This window comes from Echinops telfairi, unplaced genomic scaffold (assembly GCF_000313985.2).
Source record: "Echinops telfairi isolate 266 unplaced genomic scaffold, ASM31398v2 ScPeMD7_2;HRSCAF=8, whole genome shotgun sequence".
In the NCBI taxonomy this organism is placed as follows: Eukaryota; Metazoa; Chordata; class Mammalia; order Afrosoricida; family Tenrecidae; genus Echinops; species Echinops telfairi.
The window spans coordinates 70,285,020-70,296,992 of NW_022103898.1; the positions used below are offsets into that span (position 1 = coordinate 70,285,020).

The 11,973-nt window shown below is 42.7% G+C and overlaps 1 protein-coding gene across 1 annotated transcript in view; it reads left to right on the plus strand.

The window, feature by feature from the left end:
- PPM1H (protein phosphatase, Mg2+/Mn2+ dependent 1H) overlaps window positions 1-11,973 on the plus strand; it is a gene marked incomplete at its 5' end in the record, with an annotated part of 349,303 nt that overhangs the window by 134,877 nt on the left and 202,453 nt on the right. The window contains one exon of the mRNA XM_004700807.2: window positions 2,296-2,461. Within this exon, the coding sequence (XP_004700864.1) occupies window positions 2,296-2,461 (166 nt within the window). The remainder of the gene's footprint in view (window positions 1-2,295; window positions 2,462-11,973) is intronic.

The window sequence follows — 11,973 nt, forward strand, 5'->3', positions numbered from 1 at the left end:
GCTCATTTATCGTGGAATAGCAGGCTACTGCAGCTGTAGGCCTCAGTCTCTATGGTACACATTCAAGCAATTCAGCATTTTCTTGTTTCATGATTTCTCTGCTTCTTGAAGTGCTTTTAGCATCAATAGCACTACCAGAAAAACCTCGGTGTTAAAAATCCACATATATAAATGGGACCCATGAAATTCAAGCCAGTGTTGTGTAAGGGTCAACTGTCATTGAAAATGGCAGTCTTTTCCTTTTAGAACAGTTCCTGCAATGAAGTAATTCCAAAACTGCCCCAGATTCATGTGCTAAGCACGCAAGCAGGCTTCAAAAAGTTCATGGAAAATTTTCTTTATCTTTCCATTCCATTTTTCCACAGACTTTTTGAAACCTCCTGGTAAATACTGCTCACATGTAAATGGATTTTTTTAACTTACTAATGTAATGTATAAAATGTAAAAAATAAAACTCAATATTGATATATATGTATATATGGACTGTTTTGTTTATTATATTAAAGATTTTGATTCAAGTATGCTGTTGTTAAATGACATTTCATTAGTTTTTTTCCCCCCATGCGTAAATTGTTGGGTTTTTTGGTTTGTTTGTTTTTTCATAAAAGTTTGATATTGATTCATCGCCTTGAAGTTTTAAGGATTTTTCCTTTTAAATGTACGGCCTTTTCAACAAAACAATGTTTTTCATCAGTGTGGTACTTAACATTTATAATTACTATGTAATTATAAATAAAACTATATAAAAAGCCCTAAATATTCAAATGTTTGAGACACTCCATAGAATCCCAGGGGTCTATGTTGGAAACATACGCTCTTAGATCCTAAAACATCCAGCTATCTTTTTTCTCTCTCTCTCTCAAATTCCTACTGGCTGTGACATGTGTGTGCTAGCTTGAGGATAGCTATATAATTGTCCATACTAAAGCCAGTCTACTTAAGAACTGGTAAAATCTGAATAAGGTCTGAAGTATGGTTGTCTGTATAGATGGTGTGCACTGGTTAGGTACTATGTTACAGTCGGGGGGACTGGGTGAAGGGCACATGTGATTGCACAGTTAGGCAACTTAATAGGAGTCTATAATTATTTTTTTAAGCTTGAAAAATGGTAATCTAAGTATGATAAAAAATTATCTTTTATTTAACTGTTTAGAAGGCGTGCAGCCAGGCTCATGGAGCTGGGCACATAACACATTCCTAGAGGGGGGTCCCAGTTATCTTACCTTAGTAATAATTTTAAAAAGCACCCTTCCTTTCCTTGTCACTGAGTTTATATATCCCACACTCACTGTCACCCACTCTGACACTGAAAGTGTAGGAAAGAACACACAGCCCCTGGCAGGCCAACAAGAGCTCCCTTTTAGGAAATCTGGTTTTTGCTGCCGTTTCACCTGGTGCAGAATAAGATGTGTGAGTGGTGTGGCCTCTTTTCCTAAAGTATTTCTTTTTAAGTGTATTAAATCCTATTTTTATTACTAAAGACATTTAGAAGTTAGCCGGGAGCAGTTGCAGTATGTCACATCTTTTTTGTGCAGCTGGGTGTTCAAATCAGAGTGCCCCATAAGCCAGTGTGACAATCCATTACAATAGTTTACAGGGGTTACCGTCAAGGATAGAAAGATTACCTAAAAAAGGTGTACAGCTAGCCTCTGATCTCTCTGCTTCCCTCTAGTGGCGTAGTGGTTATGCATTAACTTGCAATCCTTAAGGTCAGCAGTTCAAACCCACCAGCAGCTCCTTGGGAAAACAATGGGACTTTCTGTTCCTGAAAACAGTTACAGTCTCCGAAACCCATAGGGTGGGGGTGGGGGTCGTTATGAGTCAACATTGACTCCATGGCAGGGAGATTTTTAGTGAAGTAAAAGTGGACATGGCCGTCAGGAAATGTAGTTTTCTATCTGCTTGAGTTTTGCCGTCTGCTCTTTATTACTGCCTTGGAGCCTTGGTGACTGAGGGTCACTGTGAATCAAACCAACCCTCTGGCCATGGGTTTTTGTAGAATTTTTAATGTGTACTAATATAATTCCATTTATGTTTTTTAAAAGGGAACAACCTGTTTGTCCAGGGATATAAAAGACCAAATGCCCACAGTTCTTTAGCATAGAGCAGTGCTCAGGATTAAGACTTGACTCCTGACCCAAAAGATTGGCAGTTCTGTTCTGCCTGCATGGGGTTGCCATGAATCAGAATTGACAACAGCAGTGGCGACTGCTTTGGCTAATCTTTGAGGCAGCCCATACGGCTCTCGGCTTTCTGAAAACCCCCTCTGATCAGCTCTTCTGGCTTCTTCTCCAGGGTTATCAATGCTGGGAAGAGCACACACAATGAAGACCAAGCCAGCTGTGAGGTGCTCATGGTGAAGAAGAAAGCAGGCACCATTACCTCAACTCCAAACAAGAACTCATCCAAGAGACGGTCCTCCCTTCCCAACGGGGAAGGGCTACAACTGAAGGAGAACGCGGTAAGATGCCCTTCATCCTTGATTCTCAAATGGGAGGTACCACACACCCTCTGGCCCCCAACAAAATGTGTTGTTAGAACTTTCTGTAGGCCCTGCAAGGGGGCAGGGTGGGGTGGGGAATCGGTGTCTCCTCTATGTCTGGAGCTGTGGGTCTGTACTCAAAGCCGCCACACTCAGCGTGCAAGGGTGACGCGTGTGCGAAGAACTGATGTTTAGGATTCTAACCATTAGCGGAAACAAGGAGTCCCTGGGGAGTTCAAACTTTTAATGCTCTCAGCTTCTAACTGAACATTCGGTGGTTTGAGTTCATCAAGATGGCAATCTACTGTTGAAGATTGAAGAACCATGAACAACTCTGGATGGATGCACATGAGGTCCGGATCTCCTCCATGGAAATTCGTTTTTGGTTTTAAAGTAAACAAGATCACCCATGTAATCTACAGGCTTTGATACAAGAATTGTGTATATAATACGAACCTTTCAGATGGTACATAAGAAGTCCATAGGAGGTTTCCATGGAAGAAACCATCTGCAAGCCTCTCCTGAATGTGGAAATGACTCTCAGTAGTCGCCTTATGGCAAATACCTCTTAGCAGGAGGGACCTGGCCTCTCTTTTCCCCTTGCTGAACCATTTTAGGCAACCAGTCAGAGCCTGTGTGTGCTGTTCTTCAAAGTAATACTGCATTTCTAACGTGACCCAGAGCCTGTGCAGCCATGTGGCAGTCCTACAGACTGACTGTCCTGTCGGCATACCACAAAGCCTTTCCCCTCTCTCCACTCTCTGTAGGAAAAAGCAGACAAAACTCTGGAAGAGCTGAAGAACCAGTTCAAAAGGAGTAAGGGGTCTCAGCGCTCTGGCCCTCAGCAAGTTCATGTTTTCTAGGGAACGATGTGGGCTCGGGGCAATCAGACGTTAAAGGGAATGAGCCCAATGCTACTGCTGATTCTAGTAACCTTGTGGATGATTTTGACAAGGATTTAGAGGGCCTGGGAATCTCCTCTTAGTCTAAGAAATCATATCTTACTGCATAAGTTGTTGTTAGGTACCAGCTAGTCAGCTCTGCCCCACAGCAACCCTATGCACAAGAAAACCAAACCCTGCGCGCTCTGCACCACCCTCACAATCGTGCCTGTGCCTGAGCCCGTTCATGCGGCCACTGTGCTCATCCGCCCCATCCAGGGCCTTCCTCTTTTTTGCCTCCCCTGCACTTTGCCAAGCATGATGTCCTTCCCCAGAGACTGGTCCCTCCTGACAATCTGACCAAAGTAGGTGAAACGAAGTCTGGTCATCCTTGCCTCAAAGGAGCCCTCTGGCCTTACTTCTTCCAATCAAGATTGGTTTGTCCTTTTAGTACTTTCAGTAGTCATCTCCAGCACCACAACTCAAATGCGTCTATTCCTCTATGGTTTTCCGTATTCAACGTCCAACTTTCACACACATAGGAGGCAGTGGAGAATACCAACAGCTTGGGTCAGGTGCACTTTAGTCCTCAAAGTACATCCTTGCTCGTCAGTCCTCTAAAGATGTCTCGGGCAGTAGATTTACCTGGTGAAATGCATCTTTTGATCTCTTGTCTGCTGCTCCCATGAGAATTGATTATGGATTCGAGTAAGACAAAATCCTTGACAACTTCAAACTCTTCTCCATTTATCATGATGTTAACTATTGGTTAACAGCTATGAGGATTTGGGTCTTCCTTACATTGAGTTGTAATCCATACTGAAGGCTATAATCCTTGATCTTCATCAGCAAGTGCTTCAATTCCTCCTCACTTTAAGCAAGCAAGGTGGTGGCATCTGCATATACCAGGTTGTTAATAAGCCTTCCTCCAATCCTTATGCCAAGTTCTTCTTCATATAATCTAGCTTCTCTGATGATTTTCTCAGCATATAGATTGAACAAATGTGGTGAAAGGATACTACCCTGACTCACACACCTTTCCTGATTTTAAACTACTCAGTATTCTCTTGTTCTGTTCTCACAACTGCCTCTTGATTTATGGACAAGTTCTGAATGAGCAGGATGAAGTGTCCTGGAATTCCCCTTCTTCTCAAGTTTATCCAGTTTATTAAGGTCTACATAGTCGAATGCATTTTCATAATCAATGAAACACAAGTAAACATCTCTCTGGTATTCTCTGCTGTGAGTCAAGATCCATCTGGCATTAGCAGTGATACCGCTTGGGCCACATCCTCTTCTGAATCCCTGTCAATGGGCTGCTGTAACAGTTGTTGGATGATCATAAGCAAAATTTCTCTTGTGTGCAATATCATTATCATTCTATAGTTTGAGCATTCTGTTAGGGTCACCTTTTTTTTTTTTTTTTTCCGGAATGGGCACAAATATGGATCTCTTCCAATCAGTTCTCCCGGTAGCTGTCTTCCAAATGTCCCAGCATAGATGAGTGAGTGCTTCCAGTGTTCCTTCAGCTTTTTGAAACATTTCAGTGGGTATTCCGTCAATTCCTAAGGTCTTGTTTTTGGCTGATGCCTTCAGTGCAGCTGAAGTTCTTCCTTCAGCACCATTGGTTCTTCCTCATAGGCCACCTCCCGGAAGTTGCTGGGTGCTATCAAATCTGTCTGACTCATAACAACTTTAAGCACAACAGAACCCAACACTGCCTGGTCCTGTGACAATTGTTCCAATGCCTAAGCCCCCCATTGTTGTAGCCAGTGTATTAATCCATCTCATTGAAGGTTTTCCTCTTTTTTTTTTTAGCTGCCCCTATATTTTACTAAGCATGTGCCTTCTTCCAGGGACTGGTCTCTCCCGATAACATGTCCAAAGTACGTGCAATGAAGTTGCACCATCCTAGCTTCTTAGGAGCACTGTGGCTATATTAATTCCAAGACAGATTTTTCTCTATGGGAAGAGGAATAAGAGCACTGATTCACTTTATTAGTACTAGTTCAGCCTAGAGCTGGAAAGTGCAGGGACTTAACAAAGGCTGGTCAGCCGAGCTAAAGGAAGCAGTGCCAGACCTCTTCAGTACTTCACCTGAAGATTCCTCTGGAAGAAGCGGAGTTGAGGACCCTAATGGGCAGTGTAACATAAACAAAACAAATCAACGTATTGCCGTTGAGTCAGTGCCAACTCATGCCCTGTAGGACAGGGTAGAGCTGCTCCTGTGGGTTTCTGAAACTGACTCTTCACAGGACTAGAAAGCCCTGTCTTTTCCAGTGAAGTGGCTAGTGGCATCAAACTGCTGACTGTGCCGTTGGCAGCCCAATGTTTAACCACTATGCCTCTATATTTAAATATTTAAAACGCAGTATTTAATACATAGGCTCTAGAGTAAGACATTTAGTAGTACACAATTAGTAGTAGTTCACCACTTGTTAGCGATATAATTTGGGGACAATTATTTGTTCTTTGAGCCTCAGTTTCCTCTTTTATAAAAAGACATAGTAATAGTAGTAAATACCAACTATTATGAAAACAGGCTAGTTGGAAATATTAAGCCCAATATAGTCCATGTAAAGTGTTGACCCAGCTTAATTAATAAGACCTTAATAACACAATGATCGACACATAACCACACACACACCCCTCCAGGGGAACGAACAACAGAAACCTTGGGGGGGGGGAGAAGGGAGACAGCATTTGGTGTAAGATACGAAAATAATAATAATTTATAATTTATCAAGGGGTTATGGGGAGTGGGGGTGTGGAGGAGCTGATACCAAGGGCTCAATAGAAAGTAAATGTCTAGAAAACAATGATGGCAACATATGTACAAATGTTCTTGATGTATGGATTGTTATAAGAGTTGTAAGAGCCCCCGTGAGGAAGGGTGAGCAGGGAGGGGGGGGCGAAATGAGGAGCTGATGCCAGGGGCTTAAGTGGAGAGCAAATGTTTTGAGAATGATGAGGGCAATGAATGTACAAATGCGCTTAACACAATTGATGTATGCATGGATTGTGTTAAGAGTTGTATGAGTCCCTAATAAAATGACTTTTTCAAAAAGAGTTGTAAGAGCCCCAAATAAAAGGATCTTGTAATTAAAGAAAAAGAGGGACCCCACCACCATCAAGTCTATTCCAACTCATAGCAACCCTTTACAGGATTCCTGTGGTTCCACGTGTTTTTAAGAGCAGATTGCCTCTCCCCTGGAATGACTGGTGGGTTTGAACCACTACACTTGTGGGGAACAGTCCTACACTTACCTGGTGCCAGCAGGACTCCTAATAATGTGCATTAGCAACTCTTATTCGGAAGTCAGGCCTACTTCTGTCATTTATTGCAAGTAATTCCCACTAAATTGTGAACATTTATTCATTTATAATTTGGAGATCATGCAATTCCTTCTATACCTCCTTTACAGGATTATTTTAGGATTTTCTTATTATTGGAAAAGACTCTAACACGAGACTTTTAGTATTAATTCGCTAGGGGTGACTTCTAGTATTAATTCACTAGGGGTGTCAGAGACTTGAGGTTGCTCTTTCCCTAGACAAGTCTTCCCTTCCACTGGGATATAAAGCAGACTGATTCACCATAGTGATTTCTGTATAAAAATAAGCCATTCAGGACATTTGGTCTATTGATGGCATTTTCCTTCATTGCTAAGTTCCCCCTAGAAATGGAGCATGGATAATTGCTTAATTTCCTGTCCTCAAAAATAATGTAGCAAGCCTAGAAATTTTTCCAGGGGGAGCCATGATTTTTCCCTGCAATGGCTTTGCATTCCTATAAGGGGTCCATGCTCCCGGGGGGCAGCAAGGAATTGCCAACAGAGTAAGTAGACCCTGGCATCTACTTCCTGCTTCAGTTTGGTAGTTACATAATCTGGTGTCAATTTGTGGAGGGGTAGAGTCTAGCCTGTCAGCCAGGTCACAGCTGATGACCTCATTTGAAGGCATCACAGGGATAAATTGCTCGCTGGAGGCGGGACACAGATACACTCCCTGAGAGACATTCCTGTTGACAAGACACATGGAGCTATGCTAGAGCCCTGGAGCTGGAGAAATTACATGGAGACCCACGCAAATGCTGAGATGCTTCCACTGCCACTGGATCCACAAGACTTTCCACCCACTGACCTGTGATCTTCTTGCATTCGGCATCATTGCATGTGTTTTGTAAGTCTGAAGAGGACTTTATAGATTGGTATTAGATATATGGGCTAATAATGGACTTATGGAATTGATCTGGACTGGGCTGGGATGTTTTATCAATATTTAATTTTTCTTATATATAAAGCTTTCTTACACACATATGAGTTTCTATAAATTTGTTTCTTTAGTCTACCCACATTAACACAATCAGCCTCAGCAGCTTAACTTCTATCTGCCTTACATATTAGGCTTTCATTTAGATTTAACGCAAGAGATATACTGCTTTTTAAACATGTACAACTCAGGATCTAATATTACCAGATCCATCAATCTACAAATATTATCACAGCCCCTGCTACATACCAGGAACTAAATACCAGGGATTCAGCAGCGGATAAAGCAGACAAAAATTTCTACCCACAAGATGCTAACAACCACTGTGGAAGACAAACAAAAAATGAACTGTATAGGTTTCCAGATGATAAAAATACTATGGAGTGAAAAAAAAGTAAAGGAAACAGGAATGGGTAGTGTAGAATGGGGGAAGTAGAATGTGATTTTAAAGAGGATGATGTCATAGATTGAAATGTGTCCCCCTAAAATATATGTCCATTTGGCTGGGCCATAAACCTCAGTGGATTCGCAGGTATGCAATGACATAATCATCCTCAATGTGGCATACAACATCCTTGCTCAGGTCACAACCCTGCTCCGACTGATACAACGAAAGTTTCCTGGGTGGAGGCCTACATCACCTTTGATTTTGCAAGATATAAAAAGAGAGAGAAGCAAGCAAAGAAAGAGAGACAATTGTTCCACCAAGAAAGAAGAGTTGGAAGCAGGGTGTGTCATCTGGACCCGGGGTCTCTGTGCTGAGAACCTCCTAGACCCAGAGGAAGATTGATGCTAAGATACATGAAAATCCCCCAGGAACTCTGGGCCTACACACATTGAGAGGCGTTAAGAACATTCCTCCAGACCCAACAGAGGGAAGCCTTCACTAGAGCTGCCCCAGGAATTTGGATTCTAGCTTCCTAAACTGTGATAGAATAAATTTTTGTTTATTAAAACCATCAACTTGTGGCATTTCTGTGATAGCAGCACTAGATAATTGATATAGAGGGTTACAATAGGCATCACGGAGGTGGTATTTAAAGCCCAAAGGTAAAAGAAGAAGTTATAAAAGCATACTCACGCTTGTAGAAGAGAAGCAAGTACACAAACCTTGAGTCAAGAGCTGGTCTGGTGTTCTCCAAACCCCGGAAGGAAGCCGAGGTAGCAGGAGGAGAAACAGTAGATCCCAGATGGCAGTGTCTGAAGACCATGGGAATAGAGAGAAACGATCTTGTTTGACCTTGAAGGCCATTGTCAGAACTTCAGCTTCTACACACTTTACTAGCAGAGGACACTTGATACACTAGAAAAGGTGTCACCTTCGCATGAAAATGCAGCTATTATGGTACTTAGCAAAGAGTACTGAGTCAAGATAGCATCTGGGAGAGACAAGTGAAGCAGACTCCATCGCTCCTCCCGTGTGAACCTGTTCTTTCATCCAATTAACTAATATCCTGAGAACTAAGTCAACAAACCAGGTGTGGGGGCATCAGGAGATAAACACGATGCCAGTCTAGTTCTCCTGGAGCTAATTGAGTCAGGATTAAAGAATAAATCCACAGTGATACTTTGAGAAGTGACCTTTAGGAGAAATACAAAACCCTCAGGTTGGACGGAATCCTAACTAAGATTGGCCACTGGCCAAAGGCCAAGGTGGGAGAAGGGATCAATCAGATTAAGGAAGCTTCCTGGTCTTAACAAATAGAGGTTAACCCAGAAAATAAGAGAACATGTCTGATGGGTGCACACACATGCAAAGACATGGGGCCGAAGAACGGAGGAGGCCTGTTTGGGGGCATATGTGGCAGCCTGGAGGATGATGAGACAGGACAAGTCAGCGGGCTTCAAACACATGTGACACCAGATGCCATGACATACTGGAACTTTAACCATACAACCTAGGTGATTATAGACAAGAACGTGATGGAATTCGATTTTCCTCTGTGCAAAACGGTGATGGCAGTTAATTGGCAGCACTTAAAAACAACAACATAGTAGACCTTACAGGGGCAAAGTTGGGAAAAGTTCTTATCCTTAACCAGACACCTTGAGGGAATGAATCCTGGGCCTGAGGTCTCAGAACCATAGTCTCAGGGGACAGCATGCACAACTGGCATACAGATTCACAAAGACAGTGTTGTATGTCCTGCTTGGGTGAGGAGTGATTGGTGTCTTGAAGGCTCATGAGTAGCCCTCTAAGGTGCCACTATGGATCTCTCCCCATTGGAAGCAAAGTAGAGGGAAGGAAATCAGAGCCACATGGAAAGAATTGGACGTCAAGAATTCCAGTCTTCACAATCCCTGAGCCCAGAAGAACTAGATGGTATGCAGTTCTGAAAAGGTTCTGAAAAGGTTCAGCAGAAGAGGTCCCAAATAGAGAGGGAAAGGAGGAACAAAACTCAAAATTACAAAACGACTGTGCTTCCTGATCTGATTGCCCCTACACACACTTGAGGCCTGCCTCTGAACCCCCCCTTTGGCTCACCTCTTAGCAAACAGTAGGCGGGCCCATAAGTGGACGCTTGCAGAGAGGTACTGCTTAGAATAAACCCAAAGAAATCAAACAGGCAGCATTTGCTCAGGAATGAAACCCAGATAGATGTCAGGAAGGAAGGGGAAAGAAGAACAAATGGAAGTGTTCGGGTCCCAGGAAGGCAAAGTGGCAGAGAGAGAGAGAGAGAGAGAGAGACATTTCCCACTTTCTCCCTTATAAAACGGCGACACCCCCAAGGAGCATCATCAGACTGACCTGATTGGCAGGACAGACTCCCCCCAGTGCTTTCGTACAAAGAGAAGTGGACATCAAAGCTACCTACCACAGATAAGGTGTGGAAATGTGGGACCTTCTAACATTCTAGCGCCTCTGTTATTTCTGTGGGATCATGGAGTAGGTGGCCAGAAAGGAAGGGAATATAAAATGCTAGCATTTCCCACTCACTTTCCCAGGGTGTGCCTGGGAAAAAAAAGATGCTGTGAACCTGCAGACGGCCTATCCCCCAACAACTTGTCGCTTCCCACAGAAGACGTCATTAATGAACCAGATTAATAGTTATCGGAGTTATTATCCATGACTAGATTTTCTTTCCTTTTTGTCAAAAAGCTTTTGTTTTTGTGTTTTGCTTCATTTTGTTGGAAATACACACATCAGAATAAGCACCAGTTCAGCAACTTCTACCTAGACAATCCCATTCTGTATATTGTGCAGCCATTCTCACCCTCCTTTCTGGAATTATCCCTGCTCATGATCAGAAACTCTGCCCCTCATGCTTGCTATCTAGTCTTTCAACATGTTGCTCGTTTTATCCCATATAGTGGTCCTTTAAGAAAGCACAATGCTCTGTTCATCAAAGGACTGTACCCCCAAAAGGCAAAAAGGCAAGTGACCAATTAAGAGGATCTCTTTGGAAATTATGTATCTGACAAGAAGCTAACCACCGAAACATATATAAAACCACAACAATTTAACGACACAAAGACAAATAGCCCAATCATACAACAAATAGCTTTTCACCAAAGAGAACATTCAAGTGGCCACCAAACACATGACACATGTATTCATTGGTCATTCGCCATTGGAGAGAAGCAAATGAAAACCACAGTGAAGTATCATTTCACCCACTAAGGTGGCTGAAATAAAAAGAACAGACATTTATAAAAGTTGGAAAGGATGTGGGGAAGTTGGAACCACATCCATTGATGTTGGGAAAACAGTGTGGCAGGTTCTCAGAAAAGTAAAAAACGGGTGGGGAGACGGGAGAGTGAGGGGATTTGCAGAGAGGAGGGAGGGAATACTAGAACTGAATGTGATGACACAACTTATTTTAAAAGCTATTTAGCCATGAAAGTATACAAAAGGGTACCCGACCCCCCAAATGTGAACAAGCTCCACTGGGCTTCGTAGTGAGCGTTTTCCCTGCTTCGTGAGTATCGAGCAACCCACTGTTAGTGCACCCAGTGGTATCCCCTGGGAAGGTTCTCTCTGGTCACAGTGAATTTTTTCATAAAAGTAGTTTTGTTTGAATCTCATTTTATGTGATGGCCAATTTAAGAGAACTACATGTGACTGTGGAATTTTGTTTTCTGCTTGGAAAAAATGCCGCAGAAACGGTGGTGCTGTTAAACACAGCTTACAAGGATAGCACTGTGGGAAAACGCAAGAGTACGAATGTTTTTCTCATTTCAAAAAAGGTGAAATGTCAATTGAGGACAACCCTCATTCTGGACGTCCATCAACTTCCCAAACAGATGAAAATGTTGATAAAATTCATGCACTTGTGCTTGAAGACCAACAACGAGCCACTGAGGAGATGGGGAAGTTATCTGGACTATCTTGGAGCG